Raw genomic sequence first — 16,284 nt, 5'->3', positions numbered from 1 at the left:
GATTACTTGAGTTCAGGAGTTTGAGACCAGCCTGGGCAACATATTGAAACTTTGTCTCCACAAAAAATCAAAAAATTACCTGGATGTGATGACCTGCACCTGTAGTCTCAGCTACTCGGGAGGCTAAGGCGGAAGGATCTCCTGAGCCCAGGAGATTGAAGCTGCACTGAGTGTTGATCATGCCAGTGCACTCTAGCCTGGATGATGGGTGGGGGGGGATTACTTTCTTTCTTTTATAATAAAACCAGTTTTAAAATAACAAACCCACTTCCATTGCAGCCCTCAAGACCTATTCACTCCTTAAAGGTCCCACCTCTCAGCACTGTTTCTTTGGGGATTCCGTCTCTAACACATGAACTTTTAGGTGACATCATAGCAGTGCACAAGCTGTGAATCCCTTTACATATACTGAGCAGAACACAGACTCCAGGGCAGTGTGAACAGCTCAGGTCAGTGCAGGACTCTTTTTTGGCCTTATTATTAGATTCCCATTGATACAGCCTGAAATTGCCTGAGATTTTTCAGGGCCTTAGCATGCTTTGACTCAGGTTAAGCAGAGACAACTAACCCCCATAGTAATTTTCTGGCACCAGCAGTGGAACATTTCCATGAAAAAGACCTTTGCAATGTAAGGAACATCTCCAGTTTCCCCCCATAAATACTCTCTCCATCTACCCTGACATTTATCTTTCCATCCAATAATGTAATTATTCGTGTACTCATTCACTCACACAACTATCCAATTATACATGAATCCATCCATTTACCAGCCTACTGTCCACCTACATGCCCTTCCCTGCGTCTGTCCATAGGTTCACTCATGCACTCATTCACCTGTTCATCCACCGACCCATCTGCCAATCCACTTACCTTTCCTCCCTTTTCTATCCTCCTATCCAATCATGTACTTTCCTGTTCATCCACTCATCCATTCACCCACCCATTCAGTTATGTATTCCCTCATCTTTCCATTCAACTAACCTTTCTCTCAATCACCCATACTTCTTTATATTTGCATTCACATCCATCTGTCCTTACTCAAATTCTGTTGCATGTTAAATCTTGTGTTGAGTATTCTGAAGGGTTCAAAACTGAATACAGCCTCCTTCCTTCCCTCCCTCCTCCTTCCCTCCTTCCTTTCCTCATCTTATTGGGGGAGATAGAAGCAGATAAGGCAAATCTTGCTAAATACTACAAAACAGGAACAAAGAAAATGCTTCAGGACACAGCAGAGGAAGAATTGGCTTCTGGATGAGGTTATGGATGTCTTCCTGGCAGGGGAGACATTTGGGTTGGTCCTTGATAGGACAGCAGTATTTGGATATATATAGAGTCATTGGAAGTAATTCCAAGTAGAAGAAGCAGCACATCAAAGATATGGTGCCCAAAGGGCAAGATTCATGTCTTTTTTATATCCTTGCTAAAGTGTCTGGTAGAGAGCTGGGTACACTTTAGGAACCTAATGCACACTTGCTGATTGATGTCTCTTCTCTGACGGGGTCACCCTCAACACTTGATCAGAGTAAGAGTTCACTCTTTCTCCTTAAAAAGAATCAACTGGCCAGGCTCGGTGGCTAATCCTGGCACTTTGGGAGGCCGAGGCGAGTGGATTGCCTGAGCCCATGGGTTCAAGATCAGCCCGGGCAGCTTAGCAAGATGTCATCTCTACAATAAAATAAAAAATAACCGGGCATGGTAGTGAATGTCTGTAGTTCCAGCTATGTGGAAGGCTGAGGCAGAGGGGTTGCTGGAGCCCAGAAGGTCGACGCTGGGGTGGCTGTGAGCGTGCATACCACTGCACTCCAGCCTAGATGAAGGAGTGAGACTACAACTCAAAAAAAAAAATCAGCTGTTGCCTTACTGGATGGCCTTGACAAGTCAAAAACCTTTCTGGGATTTTCTGAGTTTGGAGTTCAATTTCTGCCTCTATCAGGTGATTGTTTCCCCCAATCTTAATTATTTATTCTATGCTTTCTGTTCTCTTCAGAGAGATCAGCATTTCCATATATCTTAAATGTTATCTTTTTTTTTTTTGCATCAATTAACACAATTCCATATGTTTTTAACTTCTTCACCCTCCATCTCCAGGCAAGAAAGTCTGCAATGTGGATGAAGAAGTAAGTTCTGTGCAGCAGAAGTAACATTGGGGTAGAAGCCGTTAATTCAAGCCCAACTTTGCCATAAGCTTGCTGTGTGGCCTCGGGCAAGTCTCTTTTCCTCTGTGTTTTAATTTTTTTAAATTTAATTTAATTTTTTATAGAGTCAAGTTCTTGCTGTATTGCCCAGGCTTGTCTCAAAGCCTTGGGCTCAAGCAATTCTCCCACCTTGGCCTCCCAAAGTGCTGGGATGAGCCATTGCGCCTGTTCCCCCCGCCCCCAGTTTTAAAGAATTTCCACAATAGAATATTAGCACAGAACACAGCACTTGAGATTGTCTAGTCTAATATCCTCATCTTGCAAATGGAAAGAGAGATTCAAAGGAAGAGCACGTGACTTGCTCTAGATGATATCTAGATTAGTAGCAAAGCCAGGACTAAACTTCAAATTTCCTGACTTCCAGTTTAGGTATTTCCTTAAACCCTCCGGTCTTCATTCACAGCCTCTATAAATTTCAGAGAGAGCTTCCTCTCCCATCTTCATTCCCCAGGAAGAAATGTGTGAGTCTTCCAAGTGTTCTGGCTGTATGCTACCGATTCGTGCCTGTGTGGGGGCTGGGCAGGCAGTATTTAAGAGCAAGTATTCCTAGCCTGACGGAGTTAATTATGTTCATCAGGAAGGGAGAAGAGAAAGGAACAAGGCGCTCTGGTTATCTATTGGGCTTTAATCAAATTGAGAAACGAGGAAATCCATCACCCAGAGGCTCAGGGAGTTGGAGAGCTTGGCTTCCGCTGGCTCCGCGGTCTGTAATGGGTTGGGCGCTGTCCAAGGTGCTGACATCTTCACTTACTGCTCCGAGTTGCAGGGAGGAACTGGGAGAGGCCCACTCCCAGCGGGTAGAAGAACAGCAGCTTTTAGGAGAGGGCCCAGGGCATGACCAAGAGAGGGTCTAGGCGTGCTGGGAGATGTCTGAGTCCATACTTTGCCTTCTGAATCTTATTTTTTCCATTTATCTGTCCATCTGCTTTAGAAAAAATATTCTTTTGAATGACCAGAGTCCTGGGCTTGGAACTGAGGAAGTGTACAGAGAGGGAGAGCCCTTAATTCTTTGCTGTTGGGGAGAAAGCCCCCAGACTGAGGGTGGAGGCACAGTTCTTGATTTGGGGGACTTCCACATCTCAAGTGGAGATGTGACTTCTGCTTTTATAAAAGCTCTAGTCCAGTGGCAGAGGCATATGCTTGCCTTTGGAAATTTATTGATCTGATGGAGCAATATCACTCTACCTCTAACTCTAACATAAATATGGAGAGGCATGGTCCATGTCTGTGTCTAGTTTGGTAGAGAAGATATGATTTAGAAAACTCCCAGTCTGGTTGAAGAGATGTACTCCTCAATTCAGGAGGATATCTCACATATAATCAGGGTGGTATGATAGACAGATAAGTTGCAGGTCTGCACAATAACCAACCAAAGAGCTCAGATCATCTCATCCCACTGTTTATGCTTATGTCCCCTTTAGAATAAGTACAAGCCTGGTCACATTGAAGGCTCTTGTTTAATGAACAATCACCAGCAGGTAGAAAGTGAATGTACCCTCTTGGTAGGTTGGGAGCCAGTAGAGTGTAGATGGGGTAGGGATCAGAGAGAATTGGTTGGAATGGAGTGCCTGCAGCTGGGGTGGGGGTGGGGAAATGATGGTGGAATGACAGGGTGAGCAGAGGGAGCAGCCCCATGTGTGTGCCCAAACCACTGTAGCACAGTATTTCGAGCAGTCCTCTTGTGTTTCTGCAGCTGGTGAGAGACACTTTATTGAATCTTGAATTGTTAAAGCTAAAAACTATTAAATTACAAAATCATAGACCGCTCAGCCTCTAGAGCCACACAGTCATGAAAAGTTAGAATAGTAAGATCATAGCATCTCAGCAGGGCAGAATCACAGGAATTATAGGATGTAGAGTATTAGAGCCAAAGAGCCAAAAATCCATATTAGATAAACTTAAAATCCAAGAATCTCAATGTTCAAAAGAAAACGAAAAACAAAAAACAAACAAACAGACAAAAACTCCAAAGTGTATTGATTCCCTCTGTTTTTACCGGTTATGGTGCTGGGAGTATTCTCATGTGTTATCCCATTTAATTCCTTCTCCAAATCTTAAGCCCTTCAGTTCCATCCCTACTCAATGCAGTACTTCTGACAAAGGTTTATCAAACACAGGATTGCGTAACTTTCATGAGAGGGGAGTCATTACGTCTGAACTTAGCTCCACCCCCTGCCAAATGGCACCTAGAAAGTTCTCCCTTATATAAGTTGCACTCTGTCTCCTTGTAGTGTTCCCACATTGGTCCAGTTCACATCCTCTGATCTACATTGAGCAAGTCTAATCTCCCATTCACATGACAGCTTTTCAGATGGCTAAAGACAGTCCTTACTTCTTTCTTCTTTAGGCTAAGCTGGCTTGTTGATCATGTAGCTAGAAATGGGACTGCAAATCAAAGAATAGTTGAGATTAAGAGGCCCTTAGAGGTCACCTTGTCCAGAGACTTCCTTCTGTTGCTAGGCAGTATATAGCATTACAGTCAGGAGCCTGGATTTGAAGAGAGAAAAAACAAAATTTAAAATCCAGAGATCTAGCATTAATGTGCTATGTGACCTTGGGCAAATTGCTTTGTGTCTCTGGGCTTCAAGCTCCTTGTACCTAAAATAAAGAGAATAGTAATACCAACATAATGGAGCTGCTGTGAGGATTGAGTGAGATGATGCAGGGAAAGCTCTTAGCAGAGTGCTTGGCACACAGTACACATCAATAAATATTAGTTATTATTATTGGAAGCCCAGAGGAGGAAGGGCTTGCTCAGGATCACAGAGCAACTCTGAGGCAGAGCTGAGGTTAGACCAAGGATTCCTGCCTCCCAGTCCAGGGCTTATTCCCATTCCACTCTTCATCTGTCTTCCTTGGAAAAAAGGAAGTGACCCCAGAGGGAACCAAATGATTCACCCATAGAATCATTTGGGATACAAGGAAGAGGTCACCTGCTTTAGAGTGACTTAAGCTTCTTATTCCTTAGTGAGGAGGCCAGAGGAAGTGGTACCAGGACTGGTCTGCTGATTCACCAATGTCTCTGATGACCCAGGCATCTACCAATTTCAGCATCAGGAGTCTACCCTTGTGATCGCAAGATGACCAAGTGGCACAAGCACCATGTCCTCCCAAGCAGGAAGAGGAAGCATGGTAGCAAAAAGGGTCCTCTCCTTTCACTCCATTCTTTTATCCAGGAAGGGAGCTTCCTCAACAGACTACGCTCTTACACGTCACTGACCAAAGTGAGATCACATTTCTACTCTTAGAACACTCCCTGGCAAAAGGGAAGACATTTCCATTGCTGGCCTGGATCATCCCTGTGGCTGGGCACCTTGTTATTGGAATGAGGAAGAGGGCATTTGGTGTGGGAAGGTAACCAGTAGTGCCAGCTATACTCACCTTCTGTTCTCTTTAGATTATCTTCCCTGCTTCTCTCCACCTCTGTCAGGAAGTCTTCCCTGGTTGCCAACCCCTTGACCAGCACACCTTCTTCTACCATGTAATTGATCTTTGCCTACTTCAAGTTGAATTCCACTTTGCCATGCCCAAATCCTGTATTTCCTTCCTGATCATTGCAAGAATAATAGCAGCTACTGATGCATAAGTACCTACTGTGTGCTAGGCACTAGTCCCGGCACTTGTGGTAGCCAGCTTCCAGGTGGTTCCCAAAGATTCACACTTCCTAATATTTACAGCCTTTTGTATTCTCCTCCTGCATTATACCAGGGTTAGTCTGGGTGACCTAAAGAATATGACAAAAGTTATGGTATGATACTTCCAAGATTAGATTACAAAAGTCACCATGGCTTCCATCTTGGTGGCATATATTCTCTTTCTTGGGTCATTCATCCTTGGGGAAGTTAGCTGCCATGCCATGGGCAACCTTACGGAGAGGCTCACATAAAAAAGGAACCAAAGCATTTGACCAACTGCCAATGAGGAATGGAGGCCTCATAACCATGGACAGAGATTGGATGTGGATCCTCTAGCCCGGGGTCTCCAACCCCCGGGCGGTAGACTGGTACTGATCCGTGGCCTGTTAGGAAACGGGCTGCACAGCAGGGGGTGAGTGGCTGATGAACAGAGCTCTACCTTCTGTTAGATCAGCGGGGGCATTAGATTCTCATAGGAGCAGGAACCCTATTGTGAACTGCACATGCAAGGGATCTAGGTTGTATGCTTCTTATGAGAATCTAATGCCTGATGATCTGAGGTTGAGCTGAGGCAGTGATACTAATGCTAAGGAGTGACTACAATTACAGATTAACATTAACATTGACTGCACATCACCTCCCACCCTTTCTGTGGAAAAGTTGTCTTTCACAAAACTGGTTCCTGATGCCAAAAAAGTTGGGGACCACTGCTCTAGCCCCAGTTGAGCCTTCGGATGACTGCAGCCCTGGCTGACACTTGACCACAGCTTCATTAGAGATCCTGAGCCAGTGCCTCCCAGTTAACCCATTTGTGGGTTCTTGACAATTTGGTGGTGTAAGCTGCTAAATTTTGGGTAAATTTGTTACTCAGCAATAGATAACTACCATAGTGCTGCTTTATCATGTTAAATCTCCTCAACAATTCTGATAGGTAGAGTTTGTTTCTCCCTTTTACAGATGAGAAAACCAAGACTCAGACGAATACAGTGATTTTGCACACCTGGTAAATGGCAGAGCCGGGATTGGCCCTCCTGTCTATGGAATTTCAAGACAGAGGGGACCTGGTTCTGTTTTCTCAGCTAGAACATCTCCAGCTCCAGGGTGAGGGTTGAAGAACTGGGGCATGACAAGGAAGTCTCTTTCTCTGGTACGTTTTCTCTCCCCATCTCATTCCAACCACATTAGTTAGCATCTACCACATCTATTGTGTATATGTGATTCAGGGACAAGTAGGTTTATTAGAAACAACATGATCATTTTAGGAGGGGGATACCTGGGATTTTGAGTGACCTTGGATGTGTTCCTGCACCTTTCTGGGCCTCAGTTTCTTTACCTACCACATAACAATAATGATCCCTTTTCTGCTTTCCTCACCAGGAAACCACAAGGATCAAGTGTGAAGGGACTTTGTAAAATGTGAAGTGTAGCTAACACAGAAAGATTTGTTTTGAGCAAGGAGCACCCCAGTCTAGGACTCTTGGTTCTGTATAGCCACCTCTATACAACTGGTAAGGGCTCCCTCTCTTGCCCCACTTGGGGCCAGGGTCAGGAAACAGAGCATGGAGTGGCATTGGGGTGCCGATCCACTTCTTCAGCCTCACCCTCACCCTCACCATGCCTGTTCTCTTAGGCCATGCTGTAGCCCTGCTGAACTGGTGGAAACTTCCCAAGTTTACCAGGAGCTCTCTGTACATGGATGCTTGATGTGTGCAGTTTCTTCTGCCTGGACACCCTTCTCAACTTCTCTACCTAGGACATTCCCACTCATCTTTCAAGACTCATCTGAGATGTTCCACATCTAGGAGGCCTCTCCTGATTTGGTTCCAGTCCTCCTGCTTCCCTTGATTGATGAACCAGCCTCCTGCCTGAGCTCTTGGCCTCTGGCTTCTCTTTTCCACTCCAAGCCCCCCTCCCTGCCCCCCTGCCATGGTGCAACCGGTAACCTTTCCAAAATACAAATTTTGTCATGTCACTGCCTGCTTAAAATAACTGGTCAGTGGACTAATCCATCAATCAATGCTTCAAGGGCTCCTCCTTGCCCTCAGGAAGATATCCAAGGCCTTCAGCTGGAACTCAAGGCTCAGTTCCTGCTGATCTCTCCAGACTTGGTTCTCTTCCTGATTATCCTGCCTACATGGGACACTCCAATCACACTGCTCTTGTCATTAGAGCTCAGACACACCTCTCTCTCCACCCTTGCTCATGTTGTTGGTTCTTCTGCCCATTTCTGTCTTCTCCACTAAGGAAGTCCTACCTAAATTTTTTTTTTTTTTGCATTGGAGTCTCACTCTGTCACCCAGACTGGAGTGCAGTGGCCGCTCCCGGCCACCGCAGCCTCGAACTACTGGGCTCTGGCGATCCTTCCGCCTCAGCCTTCCAAGTAGCCGGAATTACAGGCATGCGCTACCACGCCCGGCCGATTTTTTTGATTTATTGTAGAGATGAGGTCTTGCTGCCCAGGCGGGTCTCGAACCCACGGGCTCAGGCAATCCACTCACCTCAGCCTCCCAAAGGCACGGGATTACAGGCTGAGCCACCGAGCCCGGCAGGCTGAGCCCCCGAGCCCGGCGTCCTACCTAGATTTTAAGGCCAGCTCTGATATAACCTCCTCTGGGAAGTCCTCCTGATGGCCCCAGGAAATATCTCTGGCTTTTATATGACTACTCATGTTTTTTGTTATTGTTCTTCAATTTGTGTACACCGGGAATTTCTTGAGAGCAGATACTGTGTCTGACACATGTCTGTGTCCCCAGCAGTGCCAGCCCAGGGACACGGAGCAGAATGTAGGGATTTTTGGTTGGGTGAGTGGTTGAGTGAATGAAGGAATGGTGAATGAGTCTTTTCCTGGACCATCACTTCTTGGCCAGCAAGAGCTGCTGTTTCCCAGGGTAAGCCCATTTTATAGCCAAAGGGGAAGCAGAAGGAAGGGACTGCTCTGGGAGAAGGAAAATCAATAAAAATGTAAATCTAGTTGAGAAAAGCTGTCCCAAGCTGGCTGTGGGGAGAGATAAGACTGGGCCAGCTGAGCCTTAGCTGACAGTGGAGGAGAGATTAGGGGACAACGGGGCTGCGGTCAGGGCTGGGCAAAGGGGATGTGCCTCCTTCCTCTGTCATCACCTCCCCCTCTCGCCCCAATACTCTCTGGTAATTTTGGAAGGTGGCAGAAAGGGAAGGAAGCTTGCAGATCCTGATCATCAGGTGTGGTGCCTGTGAGTGGGCACATGATCTTATCTGGTCCTTGCGACTCCTGGGAGATAGGAGGTAGGTGCAATCAATTCACTTTACAGGCAATGAAATGGAGGTTTCATTTGTTCAGGGTCACACTGAATAAGTGGCAGAGTCAAAATTTGACCTCTAATCTAGCTGACACATACAGCTCTGATCTTTTCATTTCATTAAGAGTTTTTGACTTGGGATCCTAGACCCTTAGAAGGTCTACACCCAGGCCGGGCGTGGTGGCTCACGCCTATAATCCCAGCACTTTGGGAGGCTGAGGGAGAGGATTGCCTGAGCCCATAGGGTTTGAGAGCAGCCTGGGCAACTTGGCGAGACCTCATCTCTACAATAAATCAAAAAATTAGCTGGGCGTGGTGGCGCATGCCTGCTACTTGGAAGGCTGAGGTGGAAGGATCGCCTGAGCCTAGCAGGTCGAGGCTGCAGTGGCCATGAGCGTGCCACTGCCCTACAGCTTAGGCAATAGAGTGAGATTCCAACTCCAAAAAAAAGAAAGAAAAGAAAAGAAGGTCTACACCCAGGCTTCAGATGGTCTTCACCCTTTGAAATGGACCCTGGAAGTATATAGGCAGTAGAAAAGAAACAGAAACAAAGTTTGAAAGGCATGGAGCTAGAACCTAGTCTCTGGAAGGTTCTTCTAATCATGGGGGGGGGGAGTGTTCTAGAGGTGTGCAGGGCAGTTAGCTAATTAAAATAATACGCTATTTTTCTGGATGTGTGATGTATCTGCTTTGACTTCTTTTCTCATTATAGGTGAATATTTGTATTTATACCCAATTTTGTATTTTTTAAAGAGGCTTCTGGCTGAGTGTGGTGGCTGATGCCTGTAATCTCAGTGCTTTGGGAGAAAGTAGGATGGCTTGAGGTCAGGTGTTCTAGACCAGCCTGTGCAACAGAGTGAGACCCTATCTATACACAAGCACAAAAATTTAGCCGGGTATAGTGGCATGCACCTATAGTCCCAGCTAGTCAGGTGGCTGAGATGGGAGGACTGCTTAAGACTAGGACTTCAAGGCTGCAGTGAACTCTGATAGCACCACTGTACTTCAGCCTGGGTGACAGAGCCAGACTCTGTTTCCAAAAAATAAAATAAAAACTAAAAATAGCCGGGCATGGTATCTCACGCCTGCAATCTCAGCACTTTGGGAAGCCAAGGTGGGAGGATTACTGGAGCCCAGGAGTTTGAAACCAACCTGAGAAACATACCAAGATCCAATCTCCACAAAAAGTAAAAAATAGCTGGGTATGGTGGCAAGTGCCTGTAGTCCTAGCTACACAGGAGGCTGAGGCAGCGGGAGGATCATCTAAGCTCGGGAGGTTGACGTTGTGGTGAACCATGATTACAACACTGCACTTCAGCCTGAGTCACAGAATGAAACCCTGTCTCAAAAAATAAAATAAAATAATGAGGGTTCCCCAAATTGTATAAACTTCAGCTCCTATAAGATATGGATCCAACCCTGGCCCCACCTTTTATTTTCTGTGTGACTCGAGAAAGTCTCTTGTCTTTTCTGAACCAGTTCCCTCTTCTGTAAAATGTGAATGACAATTTGGACAGGTGAGGACTCAGATAGCCTCCTGACCTTATTCCATTTTTGAAACCATTACTAGAGGAAGTCACCCAGTGAAACAAAAATTAGACTAGCATATAAAGATAGGGAGAGATGTAATATACAAGCAATAATGGTGAGCAATGAATCCAGTAAGACTTAAATCTAAATAACTGGAAATGATGTGGCCATTGAAACCTCTAATGCAGTTTATAAAGAAAGAATTTTTATAATAGAAGAGACATTATGCAAGAACAAATTTAATAATGAGCTGTATTTATAATTCCAGATTATTTCTGCAAAACCTACAAAACGGGGGGAAGGAGAAGGAATATAAACACATGAAGAGCCTCTTCTTGTTAGAGGAGACTTTGAAATTCTTGGCACTGATAACACAGGCTCAGACATTTGTTAGACATTTACAAATATCAACCAGCAAAATAAGAAGAGAATCAGAACTTCCTACCTCCCTCTTCTTCTTTCATGTGGAAAGTTCCAATACCGTGGCACTGAGAGATGCCTGAAAGGCAAGAGCCTCGTGGGCCCCCAGCCCTACCTTCTCTCTACCCGCAGCACGGGGCTGGGCACACGGGGCCGGGGGAAACCACTGCTAGTTCCAGCGAGGTGGGTATGTGGTAGCAACAGATTGGGCTGGGAGCAGATCAGGAAACTCTCTCCTCCCCGCAGGAAAACAACCAGGCCAGACAAGACTGGTCATAAAACAAAGCAAGGCCTGACATAGAAAGGATCAGATCATCAGACCCAAGCAAGCCACTGGATTGCTCATGACGCAGTGCTGGGTGCTACTGCTCCCGGCATTATGGGCCCGGGCATGACGCCAACCCTGGCATCACAGAGAAGGAGGTGCCAAGCCCAAAAACTTGGGTGTCACCGAACCAGACATTATCTACACAGTCCCAGGTGACACAGATGCAGGCACTTGGGAAGAAATGGGGATTCTGTTCCCAACGGTCACAGTGACTGTGGTGGCCCCCCTAGTCATGTGTGTGAAATCTTGGCAATGTGTAGGTATTGATGAGTGCATGCTGACTGCATTTGGTCTCTGAAGTAAGAAAATAGCCAAGTGAGGGCCTGGGTCTCTCTAAGGCAGGTGCCAGGCCTCATCCCGAAACTATGGCTCCTTGAGGACAAGGGCTGGGACTTCCTGTGCCAGAGAGTGAGGCTCTCCCTTCAGCTGAGTCTTCCTGGGACCCCCAAACGGGCCTTCCCAAGGCCCTATGGAGTCTGGGTGTCCCTCTCCTTCCTCTCTGTGGCTCTCTCCTCAGAGTCCAGCTCAGGGCTTTGCCTCCAGGGGGCGCCAAAGGGACACTTCTTGAAGGCTGCTGGGGTTGGGAGGAGACCTGAGTCCATCCTGACCACACAGAGGGTCACAGCTGAATGAGCTTGAAAGCTGGCAAGTCCATTTTCACCTGTCGGGGGTGGCTGAGGCTCAGAGAGGGTGCTCCAGGTGAGTGTCAGAGCTGGGCTGGGGCCCAGTGTGGAGGCTAGCCTGGGCTACTATGTTCGCTTTCCTATCCTGAGGCCCCGGGGAAACGATATGTAGTCCTTCCACCCAGGAAAGCCTGGTTCCAGGTCGACTGGCTGGCTGGGGGAGGAAAGGGGAGGATCCTCTTGCTTCAGAAGTGGCCAACGCAGCAAACCTCCAAACAACTCTTTGGTTCAGAAGAGCAAGCAAAGGCCCAGAGAGGGTCAGCGGCTTGCCCAAAGTCACAGCAATTTAGTGGAGAAGCCAGAATTGGAACACAGGTCTCTTGACACTCAGTCTTGAGCAAAGGATTGCTAGTCTTGGCCAGGATAGGCCCCAGGATGGTTCACACTCTGGAATCCTCTGGCTTCTTCTCTGACCCTGACAACAACAGTTGCTGCTCTCTTAGACCAGGACTGGATATGCTCGCCTTGGTCCTTGCCTCTTTGTCCTGCTGCCTCAGGATGGCCAAAACTAAGGCGAAGCAGACCAGGGTGCCTGTTTTGAAGAAGACCTGGAGGCCGATGAACCTGGGGAAGGAACAAGCGACTCTTAAACTCAAGAGCTCCCCGTCTAGGGATTGGATGTCCTTGGGCTGGGGCGGAGTAGAGTCAGTAGTAATCACTCTCAATCAGTCAGAGACATTGACCTCTGCTGGACCCTCCCCTGGAAGAGTAGAGAGGCTCGCTCTGCGGAAGGACCCCTGGGTAACGGCAGAGGCCTGGGCATCCTCCTTGTCTTGTCCTGGACTGCCATGTGGCCTAGGCTGGCACAGCTTCTCTCAGGGCTCAGGAGGCCTGACATGTACACTTGGATTGCCCCACCACAAAAACAAAAGAATTGTTTAACCCATCAAGGCCCTTGCTTGACTTTTCCTCCTCTAGCAATTCAGTCCCAGCCCATAGGAACCGTACCCTCCACAGAGCTGGAAGTGACCGGCTCCTTGCCCTCAGGTCTGCTAGCAAGTCCTCTCCACATTCACCAAAGGCCAACCACCTCTGTGCCTTTGGGGTCCTTTGAGCTCCCCACTGTACAGATGGGAACACTGAGCCCCAGAGAAGGTAAGTCCCGTGATGAGGGAGACAGAGCTGGGCCTGAATTCCAGGCCTCCTATGTCTGATGGGACTTTTTCACCATCCTCTTGCCCCAAATCCTCTCTCAGCCAGGCTGCTCCTCTGATTCTTCTCAGTTTCTGCACAGTCTGGATTTGCCAGTCATTAACTGTGTGACCTTGGACTACTTACCTGAACTCTCACTTCCCTCACCTGTGAAAGGGGGAGCGTCTAGCTTTCAGGACTGGTGAGCTCAGCACTGCATACAGCCCCCTGTCAGTCACTGAGCAGGTGGACTTCAGTGGCACCTCCCCTCCCTGCTGGTGTCTTGCCTGGGATCCCGACAGTATTTCTAGCACCCTCCCCACAGCTGCTGTCCCAGGTCTCACCTGTTTCGGAGCAGGTCGTTGTCATAGTAGCGGCAGACAGCTCGCCGCCCACAGCTCAGGGCCCAGTGCACGCAGGTGGTGTCAATGGCACTGCCGTGGATCACAGGGCTGGGCATCCAGGCTGAGAAGAGGCAGCACTCGGGGGTCGTGGACAACCCATTCCTGCCCCGCCCCCTCCCTGGTGTGCACAACCCTTCAGGGGCTCTGGGCTATGGACCTCTTGGCTGGGGAGTCTTTGGCTCTCAAGCCCACTTCAGCTCTTGCATCTGAAGTGGGCTCTGCTTGCAAGCCCCCCTCTGGGAAAGCTGGGTGGGGGTCTGTCACTCCATGGGCCGGTGAGCCCTCGGGTCAGGGGCTGGGTCCCCAGGCCTGGCACAAGGTGGGTATCTTGACCACCATCACCCCCACCAATGGTCCCGAGCAGGCTCTTTACCCAAAACTCTCAGGAGCATGAACTGGATCCCCACAGCCAAAGCCTTGTCTTCTTTCTTCACTCCCCTGACATGCAGAGAGACACGGGTGGCATTAGGATGGAGGAACGCCAGCCCCCAAGGGTCTTGCAGCAGCGTGGAGCTCTCACACTGCCCTTCATTCCTGCCAAGCAGCACCAGCTTTCCCCAGTCTGAAGGGCTAGCTTGGGGAGTTCAGGCCTGTACCCCAGCTCCCTTTGACCTGCAGAGTATGGTTCTGTGTACCAGGCACACCTGCTGATTACCACGGTGCTTTGCTGACCTCCCTATGCTCCTGGTCACAAACACCACCCCTCTCCCTCCATCCCCTGGTCCCACCAGACACCCTTTCCCAACCACTGTACTGCCACAGCCTGGGACCCTCTGACTCCTAGATAACACTAGTGGCTGGTGTTCATGGAATTCTTCCTGCATGCTTAGTAATTCTTTTTTGAGTTGGAGTCTCACTCTTGTCACCCAGGCTGAAGTGCAGTGGCACACTCATGGCCACCACAGCCTCCACCTGCTAGGCTTAGGCGATCCTTCTGCCTCAGCCTCTCAAAGCGCTGGGATTACAGGCTGAGTCACTGTGGCTGGCTCGTGCTCAGTAATTCTATACAGCAATCCCCACATCACCCAATGAGTTGGGTATATCATTAGCGCCATTTTACAGATAAAGAGACTGACACCTAGATTAAATGACTTGGCCAAGATCCTATGGTTGACGGGAGCCAGGATCCACACAACCCTAAGCCTGTGTTCTCAACTCCTCTCAGTCAGGCTGCCCCTGGGTGTCTGGTTCCTCTGCCTTCTCTTTATGGCTAACATGCCTTCTAAGATTTGAAAGGAGCTCCTCCTCCCTTCTAATTTCCTAGAAAGTGAATAAATTAAGCCCAGCAGAATGAAGAAAGGAAATTATCTTGCTCTGAGGGCCCTGTGATATTATAAAATATATATTTGGTCTTCCCAGCATCTGACTCTTAAAATTCTCCTAATCTTCAAAGTGATGAGTGTCTTTTTGCATGCAAATGAGGTGACTGGTGGCTGGCAGCCCCTAGGCAGCTTCAAGATGGGGCTGGTCACCAGAAAGACCAAGGCATGATTAAAGCAGAAGAGGGACTGAAGGCCAAATTGATCTCCGATGGTCAATGATTTGACTGATCACGCCCATGTAATGAAGCTTTCTGGGTTTGGAGAGCTCCCCGGTAGCTGGACGTGGGGAATTTCCTGGAGGGTGGTGTGCCCAGGGAGGGTATGGGATCTTCTCCCACACACCCTGCCCTACCCATTTCTTCATCTGTGTCCTTTGTACTATCTTTGATAATAAACTGATAAGCTTAAGCAGGTATTTCCCCGAGTTCTGTGAGCTGCTCTAGCAAATAAATCAAACTCAAGGAAAAGGTCCTGGGATCTTCCATGTCTAGCCAGTCAGTCAGAGAAGCACAGATAAAACAACCTGGAGCTTGCAATGGGTGTCAGAAGTGGGGTACAGTCTTGAGGGACTGAGCTCTCAACTTGTGGAATCTGACACTATCTCCAGGTAGATGTCCGAATTGAATTGGAAGACACCCAGCTGATGTCCACTGCAGAACTGATTGCCTGCTTGCCATGTGGGGAGATACCCCCACACTTCTGATCACAGAGGTCTTCTGTGTTGATTGGTGAGTGAGAGAATAGAAAAACTTTTTTTTCATTCGGTCTCCTTATCACAGCCCCAACCACAGGGGACCCTAACCTTGGACTCAGGTGACAATTTGTCAAGCTCAGCAGGCACTCTCAGGACAAGGGCCACAGAGATCTTGGCCCAAAGATCAGTGCTTAGCACAGTCTGGGTTCACAGTAAGAGCTTAATAAGTGCTTACTGTCTTGAAGCAGCACTCAGAATCATGGACCACACTGACATCGTTTGGTTTCCTAATGCACCTCCTGGGGCTTAACCATGGCAGGGAGGGTGGGGCAGGGAGTCTACTTCCTCTCTGTCACCTGATGCCCTCACTTAGGAAGGCCAGGACAGGGCTCTAGGTGTGACCTCCCCACCACTGGGCGAGTAGTGATCTGGGCTCTGGGCACCAGCACTATTCCATCCAACACTTGCCATGTGACTAGTGTCAGCTCCTGGATTTCTGAGCCTCAGTTTTCTTATCTGTAAGGTGGGGAGGAAACCTCACCCAGCAGGTTACCATGGGATGAAGACAAGACGGTGAAGGCCTACTTTGTTGTGGGAACCCAGGACATCCCAGGGGCCGCCTTCCTTGACCTGCCCCTCAGAAGTCCTTGCCCTACTGTGGTTAAGA

At 48.2% G+C, this 16,284-nt stretch overlaps 1 protein-coding gene across 1 annotated transcript in view; it reads right to left on the bottom strand.

The window, feature by feature from the left end:
- Positions 1-11,782: 11,782 nt before the first annotated feature.
- Positions 11,783-16,284, bottom strand: part of SLCO2B1 (solute carrier organic anion transporter family member 2B1) — a 50,480-nt gene continuing 45,978 nt past the window's right edge. The window contains exons 12-15 of the mRNA XM_008052705.2: positions 14,337-14,354; positions 13,975-14,114; positions 13,542-13,662; positions 11,783-12,630 (exon numbers count right to left, since the gene is read on the bottom strand). Coding sequence (XP_008050896.1) covers positions 12,447-12,630; positions 13,542-13,662; positions 13,975-14,114; positions 14,337-14,354 — 463 coding nt within the window. The 3' untranslated portion in view covers positions 11,783-12,446. The remainder of the gene's footprint in view (positions 12,631-13,541; positions 13,663-13,974; positions 14,115-14,336; positions 14,355-16,284) is intronic.

The sequence above is a fragment of the Carlito syrichta genome, unplaced genomic scaffold (genome assembly GCF_000164805.1).
Source record: "Carlito syrichta isolate Samal-C Ts95f unplaced genomic scaffold, Tarsius_syrichta-2.0.1 Scaffold287344, whole genome shotgun sequence".
Taxonomy (NCBI): domain Eukaryota; kingdom Metazoa; phylum Chordata; class Mammalia; order Primates; family Tarsiidae; genus Carlito; species Carlito syrichta.
This window is presented reverse-complemented; position numbering and strand designations above follow the sequence as displayed.